Source organism: Alosa pseudoharengus, unplaced genomic scaffold, assembly GCF_046254945.1.
Source record: "Alosa pseudoharengus isolate Yale_2024_CS ecotype anadromous, Long Island Sound unplaced genomic scaffold, YU_APseudo_1.1 YU_APseudo_1.1_scf_7, whole genome shotgun sequence".
Lineage (NCBI taxonomy): Eukaryota > Metazoa > Chordata > Actinopteri > Clupeiformes > Clupeidae > Alosa > Alosa pseudoharengus.
Window position 1 is genome coordinate 33,898,849 of NW_027468859.1, and position 21,042 is coordinate 33,919,890.

General features: G+C 41.7%; 2 protein-coding genes and 1 long non-coding RNA gene across 5 annotated transcripts in view; all 3 read left to right on the forward strand.

Moving 5' to 3' along the window:
• LOC143110212 (structural maintenance of chromosomes protein 6-like) overlaps nucleotides 1–3,247 on the forward strand; it is a 34,747-nt gene extending 31,500 nt beyond the window's left edge. For both annotated transcript variants that reach the window (XM_076273101.1, XM_076273102.1), the window contains one exon: nucleotides 1,650–3,247. In XM_076273101.1, the coding sequence (XP_076129216.1) occupies nucleotides 1,650–1,752 (103 nt within the window). In that variant the 3' untranslated portion in view covers nucleotides 1,753–3,247. The remainder of the gene's footprint in view (nucleotides 1–1,649) is intronic.
• Nucleotides 3,248–3,665: 418 nt separating this feature from the next.
• On the forward strand, nucleotides 3,666–5,967 carry LOC143110215 (uncharacterized). 2 transcript variants are annotated; one of them, XR_012984091.1, is made up of 3 exons: nucleotides 3,666–3,755; nucleotides 3,848–3,896; nucleotides 5,828–5,967. It is a non-coding gene; the product is annotated as an uncharacterized LOC143110215 (long non-coding RNA). The 2 variants fall into 2 exon arrangements; XR_012984092.1 differs by having other exon boundaries at nucleotides 3,848–3,890.
• Nucleotides 5,968–8,395: 2,428 nt separating this feature from the next.
• Nucleotides 8,396–21,042, forward strand: part of rad51b (RAD51 paralog B) — a 42,696-nt gene continuing 30,049 nt past the window's right edge. The window contains exons 1-7 of the mRNA XM_076271950.1: nucleotides 8,396–8,479; nucleotides 8,691–8,804; nucleotides 10,622–10,726; nucleotides 12,159–12,295; nucleotides 13,252–13,371; nucleotides 14,096–14,279; nucleotides 17,362–17,411. Coding sequence (XP_076128065.1) covers nucleotides 8,396–8,479; nucleotides 8,691–8,804; nucleotides 10,622–10,726; nucleotides 12,159–12,295; nucleotides 13,252–13,371; nucleotides 14,096–14,279; nucleotides 17,362–17,411 — 794 coding nt within the window. The remainder of the gene's footprint in view (nucleotides 8,480–8,690; nucleotides 8,805–10,621; nucleotides 10,727–12,158; nucleotides 12,296–13,251; nucleotides 13,372–14,095; nucleotides 14,280–17,361; nucleotides 17,412–21,042) is intronic.

Below are 21,042 nucleotides of genomic sequence, written 5' to 3' on the forward strand. Positions count from 1 at the left end.
GGATATAAATAATAACAAATATACAGTACAGGCCAAAAGTTTGGACACACCTTGTCATTTCAATGTGTTTTCTTTATTTTCATGACTATTTACATTGTAGATTCTCACTGGCATCAAAACTATGAATAAATGCAAAGTTATTTGGCCCACAGATGAATATTTGTCAAGTTATGGCTTGCTGAATATGGTATTAAATAAAAAAAAAAAATAGCAACTTTAAAGAAACTAGAATATAAGACAGCCATCACCAAATGGCGGACCGCGGTCCGAGTCCGGACCGTGACATGATCCTATCCGGACCCAGACCATAATAGCCTAATTTAGATTTTCACGTAAGATTTCAAAGCTGCGCTAAATGTTTCGTTGGTTAGGATAACAGCATTTACTTCAGGAGCTTCAGGAACCATCATTTAGCTTGCTGCTACTCAGCCAGTGAAATCTGTGAATTCTGATAAAGTCGAGTCAGTGAGTAAAGTAGCCTACTTTGGAGAAGAGACTGATAGCCTGAAACGAGCGAGGAGATGAGACGGGACGAGAAACAATCAGATGGATATCTAAGTTAACGATAAGTAAGTTATTTTCAAATCATCGATTGCTCAAAGAGGAGAAAGCTAGACAGCGAGAACAGAGCTTTATATAACGATACAGGGGCAATACCACGCAAAACTGTCACGTCCGTAACGCCAACTAAATATGGATGTGACAGTTTTGCGCGGAATTGCCCTGGACTCTATATATTCTGAGACAGGCGATTTTAAGCGCCAATTTGAAGCACCTCTACTAGACAAAGCATATATTTTGAGCAAGCATAGTTTAGGCTAGGCCCATTCAACAGTGAACTGAGACCACAGAATATTTTACGATTTAAGAAGGCAATATGATTGATCCACCACAATCTAGTTAAGCCTACATGCATTCACTGCCCAACAACGTGATATTCCTGGGTTTTCAGGATTTCGGGTCAACATAAAAAAAACTAAACAAATTAAATTAAACTTGCTGATTAATGGGTTCAAGGAACCAGCTGTGGACTATCCTTCTTTGTCTCAGCTCAAATTTTATTTTAAGTTCACGTTAAGATCTTAAAAATAGCCAAGGCTACTCAGTTTGTCTCCCCAATTAGGCTACTCTTATCTTGCCTTATTTCTCCTCATTTCGAATGTTGCCTTTTAGGTTACTTATTTTATTTCACATTAAACATTAGGCCTATAGGCCTACAATCTTCTATTTCTTGAATTTCCCCTTGGGGATCAATATAAAGTATCTATCTATCTATCTATCTATCTATCTATCTACAACTAGGCTCCATCCATCCATCCTAATATTATACATAGCCACGTTAAACATTATGATGCTCCGGACCTTTGCTTGAGGAAATTTTCCGTAACTGGACCTCGCTGAAGATTAATTGAATACCCCTGATATAAGACATGTTTTCAGTTATTTCACACTTTTTTGTACATAATTCCACATGTGTTCATTAATAGTTTTGATGAATCTACAATGTAAATAGTCATGAAAATAAAGGAAACGCATTGAATGAGAAGGTGTGTCCAAACTTTTGGCCTGTACTGTACATTAAAAATATACATAGAAGTGTGTGTTCACCCATGTTAATGCACACCAAACTCCTGTTCTCTGTCTTTTAGTTCCCTCCCAGTCAACAGCCTGATCCGTATCTTGCGTCTGAATGACCCCGACCGCAACCAGACCGTCCTGCCCTTTGGACAGCGCAACTACCCCGACGACTAGGCCCGAGGAAAGGCTAGCACACTGGAGAGGACTTGATCGTGGAGGGGTACCACCATGTTAGGTGTTGTTTTGTTTAAATGTTCAATGTTTTATTTAAGAAAACATGATGTTCTAGACTTTCTTTACACAAGGAGTAGTTAAAAAAATATTTTAATAAAAGTTCAGAAACAACTTTTGTATGTTTTGTAGATATTTGAAATACTTAATCTGTAGAGAATTGTTTAAAATACATGGTCCTTGTTTATTTTGATGTGAGAGAAACACACTGTCTGTTCTTTTGTGTTCTGTATTTTTGTTAATGGTAAATCTTTATGTAAACTTTCCATGAACAACAAAAAAGTTATCTTAACTTCAAAGTGTTATTATACATTCAGTTATAAATTCCAGAAACAAAGTCAGTTTATAATGTATCATGACATTATTGCAGACAGTAAAATTTTAAATTTAAAATAAAATTACGTTTATGTGGTGCACACAACACTTTCCTGCTATGCACCAGAAACCTTTTGGTCCATGTCCCCTTAGGAGCTCCGTAGTAGTTTGGTTCATATCCCCTTGGGAGCTCCATAGTGGTTTGGTCCATATCCCCTTGGGAGCTCCATAGTGGTTTGGAGATGAGCATTGAAATATCAAAGTAACAATATCTGCATTTGCACACTGAGTACATTTTCATTACACCAATACAACCGTGACTGTGGCACAAAACTTGCTGTTGGGTAAAATATTGGGTCATGTGTGCAACCTCAGTCTGGATCATTTACTTTGTGTAGCTGCTCTTCCTCATTGATACAGTATTCAGGAGTTGAATGTGGACATACAGCTGGGGGAAAAAATGAAGAGACCACTACACATTTTTCTTTGTCATTTTGATGTTGCTGAGTGACATTCGAATGAGCTGACTGTCATATTTGAAATATTTGAGACCACTGCAAATTTGAATATGACCGTCAACTCATTCAAATGTCACTCAGCAACTGTAGGATGTCATCAGAAATATATGCAGTGGTCTCTTAATGTTTTCCAGAGCTGTATGTGTAGAATGCACTTTAGTGATTGTGTATGGTTATCTTTTGGTGTGCACCATCAGAGACGGCACTCTTGAATATGTTTGTCACTTAAATGAGCCATCTGTAAATGACCGGTGCAACCTCTCAAAATTGGCCTCACAGCCTTTTTAATAGCCCATTTGACTTCATCAACATTTGATGACATTGTTAACTCAAAACCAGGACTCTCATACTGACATGGTACTTGAGGCTATAGCCTAATGAGCAGTTTCATTTGAGTATTGAGCCCCAGCTCATAACAGGTTGTTTTTCTTTCTTGTCATAATTTTTATTTGTTTTTATTATACGTTATTGTAGTTGCCCTTGAGTTTAAAATAATGCTGGTTATGAATAAACTCCTTTTTTTCTGTGTTCATAACTTTGACTTTTCATTTATGTGTAGTATTCTTGCAATGGTCCATTAAAGATTAGTCGAAAATTGTTTTAAATACCTGTTGATAATTTATGGCGATATAGTTTAGTGGATGCCTTTGAACAATTGCATGAGTCAACACAGCCATGCGTTCCCTCACTGGTTACACCTCTGTGTTGTCCGGTCCAATCAACTAACAGTAGGATTATGACCCCAAGCGAAATCCTCGGCAGTAAACAGAAACTGGATGGGGCAGGGGCGACAGCAACTCTTCTCGGACCAAGGCCATGAAACCAAAATCCCTTTACATAGATATACCAAGATTGTTTGGAAATGGAGAAGCATCGTCAACATTTCGGGAGGGCCAAGGGCCGTCGTACTGCCGGCAGGTTGATGAAAACCCCGACTTGGAGGAGCGTCACGAGAGCGAGAGACGGGGCAAAGCGGAGAAGTGTTCTCGTGAAGTTCACTTCGCTATTTTGGCTGAGAAATACCAGCCTCTGAGCGAAGACGACGAGATCAGTCAGCGGAGAAAAGAGGAGAGGAAGATAAAAAAGAAACAGAAAATCAAGAAGTACAGAAAGGTATGGCTTTGCATTCAAAAACTAAACTGTAAAATTATGTTGAACAATGTTATGTTCAAATGTACTGCAGCTATTGCAATGTTTATTTTCAGATATTTCATTTGCAAAATATCCGCAAGCCATGATGTCAAATGGGTAAGGGTGAGTATAGCCTATCTAGCTTAATCAATGACAAAAGGAGTGTGAATATTACGGTCCAATGGAAATTAATAAAATCTATCTAAAATTTCCCTCTGGATGAATAAAGTATCTACTCTATCTATCTAATATTTAAGATTAAGGCATTGTATCCACATATTTAAAATCAGTGGAATCTGAAACCGTTTTTGCATGCCATTAATCATGATCTGTGCTTGGATTAGATCAGGGATTGGCAACCTTTTCTCTTAAAAGGGCTATTTCTTTGACAAAAATAAAACTGTCTGGGGCCGCAAAGATGAGGGAACCATCAACAAAGAAATCAGTTTAGACACCTCTATCTTTATTAACCTCAGGCGGCATGATCCCCATACTCTGCATATGTGGTGTATTGTACAGTATAATACTTTCACTAACTGTTAATGTGTTGGGACAGCTTGAAGTTTAACAACTATATGAAATTGCTAGAAATATTTTAGAACTTCCATTTTTAGAAGCCAGGGAGCCCCTAGAGAGGAAATAAAGGGCCGCAAGTGGCCCTCGGCCTCAGGTTGCATACCCTTGGATTCGACCCTTAAACCCACATTTTCCTGCCATAGTGATGCCTGGAAATTTGGTGATTACAAATGGAAAAATTAAAATTGTGTGTTTATTGTTAGCTGTTAGCAGGCACGTGCAGTGCAAGGATGCCTTTTACTGCAAGGACAAATTCTGAACTACAATGAACACATTCCCCACATAAAGTGATACCATTGGTTAAGAAGGCCCTTCCATAAGGATTTGAAGGGACTCTATATGAAAGACTGAATATTAAAAACAACAAAACCACACACACTTGAGTGGGATGTCACATGCATGATTCTTGGATTTTGCTTTCAAAGAAGTCATTCATTTTAAAGAAAGTGATCTCTACTTTGAAGCAGAGCACTAATAGGCCTATTTGGCTTATCATAGCAAGAGAGCGGGATTAATCTAATTTCTGAGCAATAGACGATACAGTTAAGACCAGTTTATTGTGGTCAGTTTCTTGTTTCTTTTCTAGCGACTAATAGATGAATTAATGAGTGAAGAAAATTGTATGGTAGGAGCAGGCTTCACTCAGTCACTTTTGTATTTAAAAGTTCTGGGCCAAACTTATAACTGATCAGAAAGAGGGGAAAAGGCTGCACTTTTGCATACAAAAATGTTGTATTGCACATTGTGCAATACAACTTAAATAAATGAAGAACATTAACACAATTATGTTTGGTCCAAAACACAGCCACAGGTATGTGGTCTGAACATGGAGGTGTGCATGGGCATTTTTTGAGTTGTAAAGTAGTGATGAAACACTGATTAATATTCATATGAATGAATAAATGTTTAATTTCTAATACTCTATTTTTGGACCACACTGAGACGTTGAGGACTTTGTATTGTTTTCCCTCTTTATCTTCAGTAACCTCTTGTCTTAATAGCCTGCGGTCTCTTCAGAGTGCACAGTCACGTTTGGAGATAACATGGGACATAAAATAGGCCATTGGGTGTCAGTGTGTTTGTGTGTGTGTTGTGTGCGTGTTCATATGAAATCTGTGTGTGTGTGTGTGTGTGTGTAGTGCTACTGATGACAGTAAACAATTCCATCTCACTACAGGTTACACCTATTTCCTCCCCAAGGAAAGCCATGTACAATAGCCAAAAATGAGGCTGTTTATTTTTGTATGAAGCAGGAAAGAACCTGGCCAGTGGTCAAGTTATGGGCCATTGTCTGAGGCAGGATATTTTCTGAAAGTTAATTTGAACTGAGCTTAAATGAAATGTATTTACTATTTTTAGAGCATGCGGACTATGACAACCTGCAGCACTTAAGCAGATTTATTGTAATTTATACAATGTTAAAAGAATTGAGTGATTGTTTGATTGTATTCACTGGAGTCAATGCATTTGTATTCCAGAATGTCAGAAAGGCCTTGAGCTACTCCTGGAAATGCCTGCTGTTCAGCCTTCAAAACTTCTCTGTTGGACTCTCCACCCCTGTCTCGGCAGCTGTTCACGTCGTCCCAGAGTTCCAGCAGGCCAGGGCAAGAAAATAAAAGCTGGGACGTTAAAAGAAAGAATATTCCATAAAGGACTGACTTATAAATTTCTAGTAATGGACCAAAAAAATTAAGAACTTTTTTGTTTTTGTTTTTTATCACACAACAGTTTTTAAATATTTCTGTCCTGGACACAAGCCTGCCAAAACCAGAGAAGCAAGGTGATTAGTGTCTGGTTTGTCAAAAGAGCACATTTTTCATACTGTCACGCTTGTCACCCCTGTCAGAGGGCACAACTCATATTGAGCTGCAACTTGTAATTATAAAGTCACTCACTACTAATATGTAACTATTCACTGATATATGTCTTGAGCAAGACACTGATTATCCTTGAGCAGAAGACATTTGTATTTTGTATGGAATGTGTATGCTAAGTAGAGATTGTGATTGTGGGATAGATTAGAGGAGGAAGAACGAACATAAATCATATGTTCAATCATTGATCAAAAGCAAAAGTTGTTTATATATCAATGTCTTCCATTCATGTTAGTGATGATGTCAAGTTTTGCCAGTTATGCCATGTAATATGTCCTGACTTAGCAAAAACAGCTACATAGTCAGAGAGAGAGAGAGAGAGAGAAAGGCAGGGTTGAAAGTCATTGTTTATGGAAGTAGTTTGAGGAAGTAAATTAACAAACTATAATGGTTTGACTTAAGAGAGAGAGAAAGAATGTTGGAAAGAAAGAAACCAGAGGACTAGAGTAACAGACTCTAGTATATGCTGTGCCTGGTAAAAGGGAGATTTTGAATGTGCAACCGGTGGTGAGGCTACAGATCTTTTATTGCTCGACACCTGTCAGTATGCTGGAAATATGATGACTATTACAGAATTGTATTGTGGAGTAATCTTTAATAAAGGCACATCAATACACATGTTTGATTTGTATGTAAATACCAGAGCCGGACAGTAACGGAGTACATTTACTTGAGTACAGTACTTGAGTACAATTTTGAGGGATCTTTACTCGAGTATCATTTTTGGGGAGTACTCATGACTTTACTCAAGTACATTTAAGAGCCAAATATTGTACTCTTTACTCCACTACATTTCTATCCATAACTGTGAGTACCCGTTACTTCTTCTACAAAAAAGGAAAAAAAGAAAAATCTCAGAAACCCTCAATTTGTTGTTTCCCTCTCAAACGTGATTGGATTGTGCAGGCGCCACTGATTGGGACAGCCTATCAGCAAATCCCATTCAGCTTTCCGCCAAAGTCAACTCCATGGTCAGATTTAGATAAGAGACAAAACCATAGACGAAACAATGGATGAAGACGCAGCAGGTCCATCCCGGGAATGTGCCAACCTGTGGCCCCACCTCGCCAGACTATTTCAATTTTCTGAACAAGTTAATGATAGTTTTCGCTTCAAGTGTTTCAATTACAAAATAGTATTTTGTATTTTAAATACATGTATTAGAAATACTGCCCATCCCTGGCAACATGTTAAAAAGATGAAAATGACTTGATTTTACTTTCAAGATCCTTTTACATTCTCCAAGGTATTAACATTAACATTTTTCATAACTCCATGTAGGACGTTTCTGTACATAAATGTAAGCACTGTGGCAGTAGTAATGCAATATTTAGAAAATGTACTCTTGTACTCTCGATACTCAAGTACTTTTAAAAACAAGTACTTCAGTACTTTTACTACATCTGACTGTTGTACTTTTACTTGTACTTGAGTAAAATTTAGCAAAGGGTATCTGTACTTTTACTCAAGTAATGATGCTGGGTACTTTGTCCGCCTCTGGTAAATACAACTGATACAACTGACTTCTAGACAAGTTGCATGCAGCAAATCAATAGCCTACTCTAGAATCAAGTTTTGGTTGAAAGTGGGCCAGTAGCTATCACCCCCACCACACATGGCCTGTAATGACATAACCAGCAAATGTCAGTACCACACAGGGTCTGAGAACGAAAAAAAAAAACAATGATTTATTTTGTCACATAAATTGTGACTCTTGATGTTGCTTAAGTGTTAATTGTACCAAAGCACATAATTAGACCAGAGAATTCATGCTCTGCTTAGGAAACGGGGGCCAGTGGCACCACACATTCCCCATAATGCCTCAGTTGACGCATCTGTTGGACACGGTTGGGCAGTGTAGGCTAGTTTGTTTGAGTGTAAACTTAAAACAATTCTCTATTTGAGAGTTTTTCCTACCTTCAATGGTCTGTTTTGCAAGAAGTTTGAATGTAACTAATTTATTAAAGAAAATTATCAGGAATATGTCCTAGACCTAGACTATTAATCTAATCATCTTCCTAATTCGTCGCCTAGTTATAGCTACATTATTCAGGTAAGTTAATCAGCTACCTAGCAATATAGTTTTGTTTCTTTTGGCTTATTTTTGTCCATTGAGAAGTCGTTGAATTCATCTGGTGGTCGTCTGAATCACGAAACGACACACATTTCAGAATGCATAATAAAAAACTAACCAGGGCTGGAGTAGACTCACAAATGTGTGAAAGACTGAAGCACCATCACGTCGAAACATGCGAGGTAGGTTAAGGTCGAAGGCAGGCTAACGAGCTAACTTTTACGTGGGTACAAACCATAGACTGTATAAAATAGGTACAGACAAAGTTAATACGTATTATCTTGTTAACCTGCGGCCTTTCAGTAGTATCTTTGATGACAACTTTGTGTGTTTCCTACTGCACTGCATACATGTACAGAGTACATAATATTGTACATGACATATTTCATTCAGGACTTGCTATCTCTCACCCCCCTGGAGGTCATGCGCTTGGCGGGGCAAAGCCATTGTCATTCATTGCAACTGTTGAGAAATGTCAGCGTGGCCTGCGCCCCGAAGATTATTACGGTGAGTGAATGAAGATGTGTGAAGCATGGCTTCCATCCATATTTGATGTGGAGTAACGCTGATACAGTGCTAAAAAATAAGTACTATTTATGACGAGCAGTGCTGTTTTTTGCACACCAAATTTCGAATGTCGGATATTGAAGTGTGCATTATTGTTTCTCTTTACACCTCATAGTTATAGCGAAGCGTTTTCTCAAACAATTGATTGTTCTTTGTTTAAATGATGAAACAGTCATATATCCATGGAGCTAGAGAAAATAACCTAATAGATAAGGTCAGTGGACTTGGTCAGACAACCTAAAACGTACACGCTGTCTCAGGGGCGGAGCTAATGGTTCACTATAGGGGGTGCGACGATCTTTAGTGGGCCTATACTGTCGGTGTTTATCCCAACATCATGTTTTTATTTACTCCACTTCATATTGTGCTTATTAGAGGCTGAGGCATTTTGTTTATGTCCTGATGACCTAGCCTACCGTTTAGTCTGTGCATCGGGCCAGCTTAGGCCTGCGACGATGCGAACTGTATGATCAGGCGCGCCTGCAGGTGTAGGCCTACGGCCGTACGCACTGTGCGTACCATCAGGCAACTCAATGAGACATAATTTCCCCTGTGTGTGTTCACACAAAGTTAGCCCACCATAACTTCCCAACTGCTTCACAATTGTGCAGTATCCCATTAACTGCTTGACAATAGGCTATTTACAATTTTCTTTAAAATTTGTAAACACGTTGTCAAAATCAACTTAAATGTACGCACCTTTTGTTTGAGCAGGAGAGGGAATAATAGCCTAACAAACGCACGCAGCAATTACAGAAGTTGTGGGCTAGGCTACTTTCTTTTGCTATGGTTGCCTGTTATCAACACAGAACACACATGTTAAGCTAATTCACTAACTCAAGACTTCAAGGCTATCATGGATATAAAACGTTTTTTGGAAACAATGAAAGGGTGAAGGTAGCAAAGGATGGAGGCAGCAAAACTAGAGGAGTTATTTCAGATGAACAAGGTAGGCAAAATGCTTGTCAAAACGTTAGCATTACATCTGGATTATACTGAATAATGTTTACTGATGTTAAAGCACGAACGCTGTTTAAAGCCATGCACAACGGTAAACTAGAACAAAACTAAAGATAACTTTACCCTTTATAGGGCCGTATAAAGTTGTCCAAATGAATAGGTCGTTATTAGGCGTTGTTGTTGTATATTGCATATGGATTTTGTACTAGGCTACTTTTTAGGTGACCAATGCACGAACGTCGGTGCACGGTCGTGGCATCAGTTTCACTTTTAAAACGCAACAGTGTAGCGAGAGGGAGAGTGCGGGCTATTTAATTTGCAGCATGACAGAAGAACTCCCATTGTGAGCGCAGTGTCATCTTTAGTAGGCCTAACATTTTTCATTATTATTTCCCCCCAGCAATCAGTACAAATAAGCATCGGTAAATATAACAATTAATCAAGATCGATTTGGCCAAAAGTGGCCCCCTTTGCGGTCGTGGGCCCGGAGCGACCGCCCGCTCCCTCCGCTTATGCGCTGTATACAGTTAAATACCCCGGCAAATATTGAGTTAATGTTGATTTTCTCTTGACCAATATGTTTGTTCTGACTGAAAATTACACTGACACAATGCCAAGAGGTTGTGAGACAACTGTTTTTTTTTATTATTTTTTTTACATTTTTATGAAAAATAGCATGTCCAAATGATTCATTAGGTATGAATGATTTTGTTCCTAACTGCACATCAAAAGAAGTCTTGCTCTGGGAGTGTGCAGGAAGAGCCTTACAGTATCTGATGGTGTCTATTGGTCCCAAGGCCCAGCAGTTGTGGCTCCAAAGGGAGGACTTGTGTTTCTCTACATCACTTCAGGAACTAGACAGGCTGCTCCATGGCGGCCTCCCCCGAGCAACCATCACTGAGGTACCCTAGCTACTTAACCCACACTGAGGTAACCTAGCTACTTAACCCACACTGAGGTACCCTAGCTACTTAACCCACACTGACTTAACCCACACTGAGGTACCCTAGCTCAGTGTTTCCCAAACTTTTTTTCTGGCGACCCACTTTTTAAAAATGACAGACCATCGCAACCCATTTCACTTCAAATCTACCCTGCAACCACCAATATTGTTTTAGGCCACAGGTTCTCCAACTTTTCTATGCCTCCCCCAACCATACATTGCTATAGGATCCCTGCTTTGAAAACGGTTGTGTTGCATTTTGAGCACCATCAGCGTGAAAAGTTGGAAATGACTACTGAAAAGTTTTAATGCGCATCCGAGAGTAGGGGAAATTTTCGCATGTTGTGCAGTCGTCATTCTTCAGCATAGTAAGCTGTTCTTGTATTTCTAAAAAGAAATGTTGTAGGCTACGTTGCGTTGCAGACAAATGGGTCCATAACACTGTGGACGTCAATTCCAAAGTAAACAGCAAATAACTCAAGTCGGTATATTGTATTGTTGTATTATATTATATTGTATAGTCGTTATATCAGAACAAGAGGCGTTTGCGCAATAGCCGGAAGAATGCGCCTTTACTTTGGAGTTAGCGAGGTAGAAAACGAGAGGAATAGTGTTTAAAATGCCCATTTAAATTGTAGACTATAATGCACTGTTGTGCATTTTAAATCAGAAATAAGAATGTGAGGAGGTTGCTATTAACTTTAAAGATTGCATCTGCAATCGAAACTGTATGCAAATTGAATGGCCTTATGTCCGGTCTATGGATGTCTGCTTTAGTTGACAGCGCGGTCACTAGATTTGAATCGGTAAAGTTAAGGAGCTGGTATCTATTAATGTTCGTGCAAATAGGCGGATTCATGTCCCTTGCAGTTTGCAACTGCGATGTACATGGCAGGCGCCCCACAGAACGGTTTCATTTTGAGAGGTAGATATCCATGCTGGCATCCCCTCTGCGATGCGTTCGTCCCCCAGTTTCATGCGCCAGTTTCATGAGCTTTTATGACAAAACCGTGACTGTGGTAGTTAACGATCTACATCCTAATAGAAAACTTAGCTTTCCTGGTATCAAATGACAAATGGTATCAGTTAGGCCTATAACACAACATAAATTGTGCTGGCAACCCAAATAAAATCTCCTGCGACCCACCCGTGGGTCGCGACCCAGACTTTGGGAAACACTGCCCTAGCTACTTAACCCACACTGAGGTACTCTAGCTACTTAACCCACACTGTACATTTTCTAATTTCTATGTCATTGGTACCTCAGCTTTTCAAAAGAGTCAGTTCTGTGAAATGCTGACTCTCTCTCTCTCTCTCCCTCTCTCTCTAACTGTCTCCATATCTCTATCTATCTATCCATCTTTCTGTGTGTGTGTGTGTGTTGACTTCAGGTGGCGGGTCCCTCGGGCTGTGGAAAGAGCCAGCTGTGTATGATGCTGAGTGTGTTGGCCACTCTGCCACGCAGCATGGGTGGCCTGGATAGCGGTGTCATCTACATCGACACTGAGTCTGCGTTCAGTGCTGAGAGGTGAGGATCCTGTTCCCATAGGCTGGTACGTCAAAATGTGCCCCTCTGCATCAGCTCTAAGCATCAGTGAATACTGTACTGTTAAGCAGAAGGGGTATGGATGGATGAAAAATAACACGTCACAAGGTGATCCATTCCATTGACATTAAATAGACTTAAAGTTTACATTTGGAACAGTGAGGTGTCATGTTGGTCTATCTGTCTTCTAAAACACCACAGGACCTGGTGGTAAGAATCCATCAAATTCAACTACCCCTATTTTTGAGATTAGTATCTGAGTAGTGTAATAGGTGACATCTTTTCATAAAGTTACTATAGGTGTCTTTTGCTCACCCCTCAGTTTCATTTTCTCAAACTCTCTTCTTTTGTGTTGCTCTTGCTTCTCTTTCTGGTTCAGTACTAATTTCTTTTTCTGATTCAGTACTAACGTCTCGATCCCTTTCTGATTCAGTACGAACTTCTCAATCCCTTTCTGATTCAGTACTGCTAACGTCTCGATCCATTTCTGATTCAGTACTAATGTCTCGATCTCTTTCTGATTCAGTACGAACTTCTCTTTCTGATTCAGTACTAACTTCTCTTTCTGATTCACTAGTAACTTCTCGATCTCTTTCTGATTCAGTACCAACTTATCTTTCTTATTCAGTACGAACTTATCTTTCTGATTCAGTACTAACTTCTCGATCTCTCGATCTCTTTCTGATTCAGTACCAACTTCTCGATCTCTTTCTGACTTGCCTTTCTCTTAATCGTAGTCCTGGGTGAACCCAGGCGAACCTGTTAGCAAATTTGAATTTGCTTTGCAGGTCTGTCTGGATTTTTTCCTGGATTTTTAATGATTCGATAAAGGATGTCAACCGGATCTTGTCCTGACCATACTGCAGAGCAAATTCAGATTTGCTAACAGGTTCGTCTGGGTTCACCCAGGCTATCTTAATCACTCTCTCCTCACGCAGGCTGCTGGAGATTGCTCAGAGTCGCTTCCCGGACTACTTCTCTGTGCCGGAGCGGCTTTTGCAGACAGCTGGGCGCGTTCACCTGTTCAAAGAGCTCACCTGCCAGGAGGTGCTGATCAGGTGTGCTGCACCTCCATGGTCTTGTGTGTATGCCAGATAATATACTGATGTATTTCTTCAGCAGGTCCTGTGATCAGTGTTGCCAGATTGGGTTGAGTGATTTCCGACCAATCATGTGCAAAAACCCGCCCTCTTCAGCAAAAAAACGCCCTAACAACGATTTTGTCATAGAGAACCATTCAACTCAAAATGTTATTTGTCCGCCTAAAGCTTATTTTCCACCGCCCGACTAAGTCAAAAGAAGCCCATTTGGGCGGGCACCCGCCCAATCTGGCAACAATGCCTATGATAATCTGTAGTGAGTGTGCTTCTGGTTTTGCCTTTTGATCTGGTAGTGTGGGACATAGATATTAGAAAGCTAGATACCGCATTGTCCATCGAGTTCTATTAGGTGGCATACGTGAACAAGGCCACCATATTGCTGGGGGCAAACACCTTACTGTCTATGGGCAACACTTGCCGGCAATCACAGACACCTGTCTGATTTCCAGTCAGAGTCACATGTTTCTCCATGGGCCTCCAGTGATTGCTGCCCCCACCAAGATGGTGTCGCTATTTATGTACGCTTTGGAGCCCAATGCGGTATCTAGCTTTCTAATATCTATAGTGTGGGATGTGTGTTATCTTCTTTCTGAGGTGTCTGTAGGGACATGTTGGGTGTGTATGTGTGTGTGCGTGCGTGCGTACGCACAGCCCAGGTGTCTAAGCGTCTCATTCTGCTCAGGCTGGACCATCTGGAGGAGGACATCATATCCTGTCACGCCGGCCTGGTCATCCTTGACTCTGTCGCTTCTGTTGTGCGGAAGGAGTTTGACACGTCGTTGTCTGGCAATCTCACACACCGTAGCAACCTGCTTGGACGAGAGGCAGCCACCCTCAAGTACCTGGCCCAGGAGTTCCGCATACCTGTAAGTGTGTTCAGTTTAGTGTGTGTGTGTGTGCGTGTGCGTGTGCGTGTGCGTGCGTGCGTGTGTGTGTGTGTGTGTGTGCGTGCGTGTGCGTGTGCGTGTGTGTGTGCGTGTGTGTGTGTGTTGGAGAGAATTGGTAGAAATGAACATAAGGGCTGGGATGGGAAATGAAAAGGGAGAAATGTCAGAGGGTGGAAAGCCTGCAAACTGAGTTGGAGATAGAAATATTAGATGATTTCAGTTGCTGTACACTCCTTCTCCACAGGGTGGTGCACTCAGTGTTTTTGACCATGCCACTTGGTCTGATGCAGTAAAACATCTCCATTCATTAAAATTGACAATGGTTGATGTTTATCACAGTTACTTCATTAAATGTTTCAGTTCATGTGATGCTGTGGCGATACTCCATGAAAAATGGAAATGAATAGAGACTGCTTTCACCAGATCTGATGTTGAAGACAGTTTTGAGTATGAGAGATAGATCATGACACTAGAGGGCAGGAGTTAGCAGCTCAGGCTGTTAGTTTCCTGTACAGCTCTAGCAGGCTGGCCAGATTTCCCATGGTGCACCACAGCACCCCCTGGTGCTGGTCAGTATAGGTTGTAGAGATCCCTTCAACAACAAAAAAAAAATCACTTGCAAGATTGCTCATAAGATTTTTTCTTAAAACGGTGCAAATGCAGTGCAAATGTCCTGAGACAGTCATGTGTATTATAAGTGTTAAATGCTAAATGTTAGACATGTGCAGAAATATGCATGCGTGCTAATGCATCAGTTGGAATTGGAATGCATTGGAACTTCCACATTTTAATGACTCATATAGGTTAGTAAAGCATCAAATGTATTAGATTTAAAGTTTTTACAGTACACACACACACACACACACACACACACACACACACACACACACACACACACATACACACATCTGCACATACAGCGGGGAAAATAAGTATTGAACACGTCAAAATTTTTTTCAGTAAGTATACTTCCAGTGAGGCTATTCGCATGAAGTTATGAGTAAAAAAGTGGAATGGCACAGGGAAAAAGTATTGAACACACTAAGAAAAAGCAGTACACAAAGGCAAGGAATGGCAAGGAACAAACTGGAATCTATAAGTATTTAGAGAAATTATCCCTCCTATCTGTGCAAATTGATATAAACTGGGTTAGTACATACTGGTGGGCTATAAAAAGGTTTTTTGTTACCAAGGTGTCACACAAGAAACATATCATGATGGGCAAAAGCAAAGAGCCCTCCCAAGACCTTTGCAACCTTATTGTTGCAAAACATATCAATGGAACTGGTTACAGATGCACTTCAAAACTTCTGAATCATCCAGCAAGCAGTATTGGAGCCATTATCTGCAAGTGGAAGGAACATTAATGCATCATCAACTGGCCATACACAGGATCTCCTTGCAAGATTTCTGACCAGGAAGTCAGAAGGATAGTCAGAAGTGTAGCCGAAGATCCAAGGACCACTCAGAGAAAGCTCCAGAAAGACTTGGAGGCAGCAGGTACAATTTTTACAGAGAAAATCATAGGTAATGCACTCCACCACCATGGCCTCTACGCACGCTCATCCCGCATGACTCTTTTGCTGAAGAAAAACATGTCAAACCTCGTTGAAAGTTTGCTACACAACATTTGGACAATCCTATGCAATACTGAGAGAATGTATTCTGGTTAAAAATGTAACTTTTCGGATGTCATACTACACACCATATTTGGAGGAGAAATGGCACTGTGCATCACCCTAAAAATACCCTACCAACAGTGAGGTTTGGAGGTGATGGCATCATGGTGTGGGCTGTTTTTCATCTCATGGTACTAGCAGACTTCATACAGTTGAAGGAATGATGAATGGAGTCATTTTTTTCTGGGAGAATCTTTACATCCACCAGGATGATGAGGATGAGACATGGCTAGACCTTCCAGCAGGACAATGATCCTAACCATTCAGCAAAGGAAACTCTCAATTGGTTTCAGAGAAAGGAAATCAAGGCCCTGACTTCAATTCAATTGAACAGTTTTGGAAGTTAACTAAAGATCAGGATTTACAAGAGGGACCCCTGAAATCTTCAATATTAAAGGACTATCTGTTTAAAAGAATGGGCCAAACTCACACCAGAATACTCTGACTGATTAGTTTCATCATACAGGAAATACCTTGAAGCTGTCATTACGAATAAAGGCTTTTCCACAAAGTATTTAAGAAATTTCAGCAGGCGTGTTCAATACTTTTTTCCTGTGTCATTCCACTTTATTGCACATAACTCTACCTATGGACTTTAATGTTTGGATTTTTTTATATGGGTGGATTATCTGAGTTAATACTAATGTCTGGTGAAAATGTCATGCAAATAGCCTCATTGGAAGTATACTTACTGAAAAAAATGTTGACGTGTTCAATACTTATTTTCCCCGCTGTACATAAATGGCATGTCACCATAACTCATCTGTATGAAGTAATGAGTGTCTAATGGATTCATAACTCATACTTTATATTTATACTCATCTATAAATAATGTTGGTGCAGACATTTGTTAACAAATTAGTCTCTGTCCCAGCTGACAGCCAAATTAGTTATGGATTTTTGTTTTTTTATTCCCTGTACCATAAAAATGACACCCTGTTGTGGCTGGGACTGAGCAGTCACAGCTGTAGAAAGACATTTTATGGACATTTTAATCCGGCTTGGAATCAGTTTGTAGATGCCAATGAGTGCCAGATATCCAGAGGACACGATTTTGCCAGCTGTGTGTAATGTATGTGTGTCTGACTGTGTGTGTTCATGCGTAAAGGAATGTTATACATTAATCCAAAGTGGAGAGCATACAATCTTGAGAAGATACATTTGCCACAAGTGGAAATTCCCAGCCTTTGCTAGTGTGTTGCAGTGGTGGGAATCTGGAGGCCTGGGCTTTGGGAGACACTGAAACATTTTAGCGATTTCTGGAGTGAGAGAACAGGAAGAGGTGTGGGGTGTAAAGACCCCGAGGGGTGTTTTGGGGGTGGGGGGCTTGTGATGACATCATTTATGGACATGCAACTCTTGACACTCCTTTCTCTCCACAGGTGGTGGTAACCAATCAAATCACGACGATATTGAGCGAGAGAGCGTCATCATCATTGTCACGCAGCAGGAGCAGTTCTGAAGGTAAGGGAGAGCGAGTGACTCTCTGTTGCAACGTCCGGGCTACTAGCCCTGTCAGGTCCTGACTGAGTACGCCGGCCGCAGGCTTTCCTCCAGGCATTCCTCCTCTGCTCTGGTATGGCTGATACAGGACATGACCCAGAGGTGACCTAGGCAGATGCGGGGGCGGTCAGCGTTCTGATGACCAGGATTCCAGGCCAAAACACCGACTGGGTGGCTAACGGAGGGGATAACAGAGAGCTTTTGGCCTGAGCAGATTCCAACATGCCCTTTCTTGACACCATTTCCATTGAACACACAGTGAGGTGAAGCACACACTAATCCCGACGCAGTGAGCTGCCTGCTACCGGCTACAGCGGCGCTCGGAGAGCAGTGAGGTTAGGTGCCTTGCTCAAGGGCACTTCAGCCGTTCCTACTGGTCGGGGTTCGAACCAGCAACCCTCCGGTTACAAGTCCGAAGCGCTAACCAGTAGGTCACGGCTGCCCCTCCCCCCCAAAAAAAAGTTACTGTTGCTAAGTCCGTTAACCTCAGACCGGAGTTGACTAGAACTTCAATCGAGCTGTGAGCTGTAGTTGTCGGAGTGTGACGGCCTATGCGGAGCTGCTGGGCAGCCATTGGCTCATCTGCGTTCGATGGGCGGGACTTAGCGAAGGGTCGATTCAGAACCCAGAGGGGCAATTTGCACAGCTACGTACTGTAGGGTGTGGCGCGACTGGCTGGGGCACCTGCACCGTACGCCGGGCGACCCGGTTTCGATTCCCGCCCTGTGGTCCTTTCCGGATCCCACCCCGACTCTCTCTCCCACTCACTTCCTGTCCACCCCGACACTCTCTCCCGCTCACTTCCTGTCATTCCCCAAGTATACAAAAGCTGTAGAAAATAAATATATGCATGATGTAACTAAAAGCTACTGAAACAGGGACACTAATTAGCAGAACAATGATAATTAGTGACATGACACTATAGTCACTCCGAAGCACACGGATATTGTTACCAGGTTAGAACATGTATGAAGGTGAATGACGTTGTAAAGCATTTTGGGTGCTCGGAGGAGGCGATAAAAGCACTATATAAATGCAGTCTATTTACCAACTACAAATACATGTGCTCCTACAAAGACTGAACGGTTTAAACCAAGCCCAAGCTTGCCACATTTTGAATGCACAGGTATTACATGTTCTCTTCACAGGTGAGAGAGAGAGAGAGGGGTACTCTGAAAGGCGTTGTATCCCTCACAGTTTCACTGTCTCACACACACCCTTTAGGTGTGTGTGTGTGTGTGCAGTGTACAGTAAACACAACTGGATTAAAGAACAGACTCTTTAACATTGACCTGTAACCGAACACACCACTCTCCTCTTTCAATTAAACGTGGACTTTCTCCTGAGGGATCTCCCCTCCCTTTCTCCCTCCCTCACTCCTACTCTCTCTCTTTCTATCTATCTGTCCCTGTCTCTTTCTCTCCCTCCTGCTCTCTCTCGGTCTGTGAATCAGTCTCTTTCCTACGCTGTCTCTTTCTTTATCTGTCTGAAGGGCTGACGGGAGTCAGACAGTTACAATGGGACATGCCCTCCTCCCCCCTCTCCATATCTCTACCAATTCATCCTCAACTCTCCTGTTCCCCCTCTCCATTTGTCCTTTTCTCTTGCTTTCTCTGTCCAGGGTCTCCTTTCTCCCCCGTCACCCTCTCCCTTTGTCCGGCTCTGTTGTGCATTGTGATGTTGTGGTGTCAGGATCCTCTGGGTGTGTGTCTGATAGGGTGTGTGTCTGATGGGGTATACTCGTGCTTTATGTTTCCTTTTAATGAGCGCTCTTTGAAAACAGTTAATATGTCTGCTGAGATGCTGGTTACGTGAACTTCGACGTCCTCCACAATTTAAGAGAAAGATAAAGTCTTGACAGATCATATTGGAGGGAAGGTTGCATTCTGTTGTGCTACGATTTGTCATTTCCTCATGTGGGAGTTGTTTATTAGATTAGATTAGATCAGATTAGATTCAACTTTATTGTCATTGTGCAGAGTACAAGTACAAAGACAACGAAATGCAGTTTGCGTCTAACCTTAAGTGCAAAAAAAGCAGAAAAGCACAATGTGATATACAAAGTATAGACAGGTGGTGCATAGACAGGTCAAGAAATATAGTGCAGTGAAGACAGTATACAGTTGATTTACATAAGGAGGTTTAGAATAATATAAATTAAATATGTATGTGCAGTGTATTAGCAGTTACCTTAGCAGTTATGTAGGTGACGTTTATGTTTGTCTTTCTTTCTTTCTTTCTGTCTTCCTCTCCTCCGTTCTGCTCCATCCATCTATATGGATGTAACCTAAGCTTAGCTGACCTTTCAGGCAGGCACACACACACACACACACACACACACACACACACACACACACACACACACACAGAGTTGGCTGCTGACTCACCTGACGTATGGTAGGTGACCTTGGCCTATTAGTCAGTGCCGCTTCTGAAATCTGAATGTCTTTCTGAAGGCAAAGTAGGAGGGAAGTTACCTGAGCTGAATAGATCTGCTCTTTAGTGCTGAGTGTGTGTGTGTGTGTGTGTCTATAGTGACTAAATGCTGGGACCCTCGTACATTAACTGGGCTCTTTTGAGTGCTAAGTTGTGTTTCTGTTCTTTTCCTCACATGAAGAGAGGAGGGGTGTGTTTGTGTGTGTGTGTGTGTGTGTGTGTGTGTGTGTGTCCAAGCGCACTCTGCAGTGGTAAAGCGAGAGATAGAGTGAGAGCAAGGAAATGGAGATCTTTCCATGCTCTCACACGATATTATCAATGTTCCTGTGGCATTCCTATTGTCCGTAATCTCTTCCCTTGTCTCTGGTGCAGGGATCAGTCTGAACATCTGTCCGCTCCAGCTCTGCTGGAGGCCACGGCAGAGGGCACACACAGGGAAGGGAAGGAAAACAGGATGGCTCAACACCGCGCTGGGCTCAACACTGCGCTGGGCTCAACACTGCGCTGGGCTCAACACTGCGCTGGGCTCAACACTGTCTGAACATCTGTCCGCTCCAGCTCTGCTGGAGGCCACGGCAGAGGGCACACACAGGGAAGGGAAGGAAAACAGGATGGCTCAACACCGCGCTGGGCTCAACACTGCGCTGGGCTCAACACTGCGCTGGGCTCAACACTGCGCTGGGCTCAACACTGCGCTGGGCTTAACACTGCGCTGGGCTCAACACTGCGCTGGGCTCAACACTGTGCGATTGAAATTTTATAACTAGGTGCACAAGCGCGACTTGCAAATATGCCCCACCCCCCTCACACACACACACACACACACACACACACACACACAGGTTGTGTGTGTGTGTGTGAGAGAGAGAGAGAGAGAGAGACAAAGACAAAGCAAATACGAAGCCATCGTCATAACAATGCAGAATTGTCATCGAGACTACCTGTGTCAGGTACATAAGTAGACTATCTTACTTTTCCTTGGCCCTCGCTGGGCCCTTTTGTGAAAATAATACAAACTAATTGATTCATTTCTTAAAAACGAAAGATACAGACCCAATTCTGAGCATAGATTATTATACTTTTGTTTAGGGTAAGCAAAATCTATTTTCTGCATATCCTCTCAG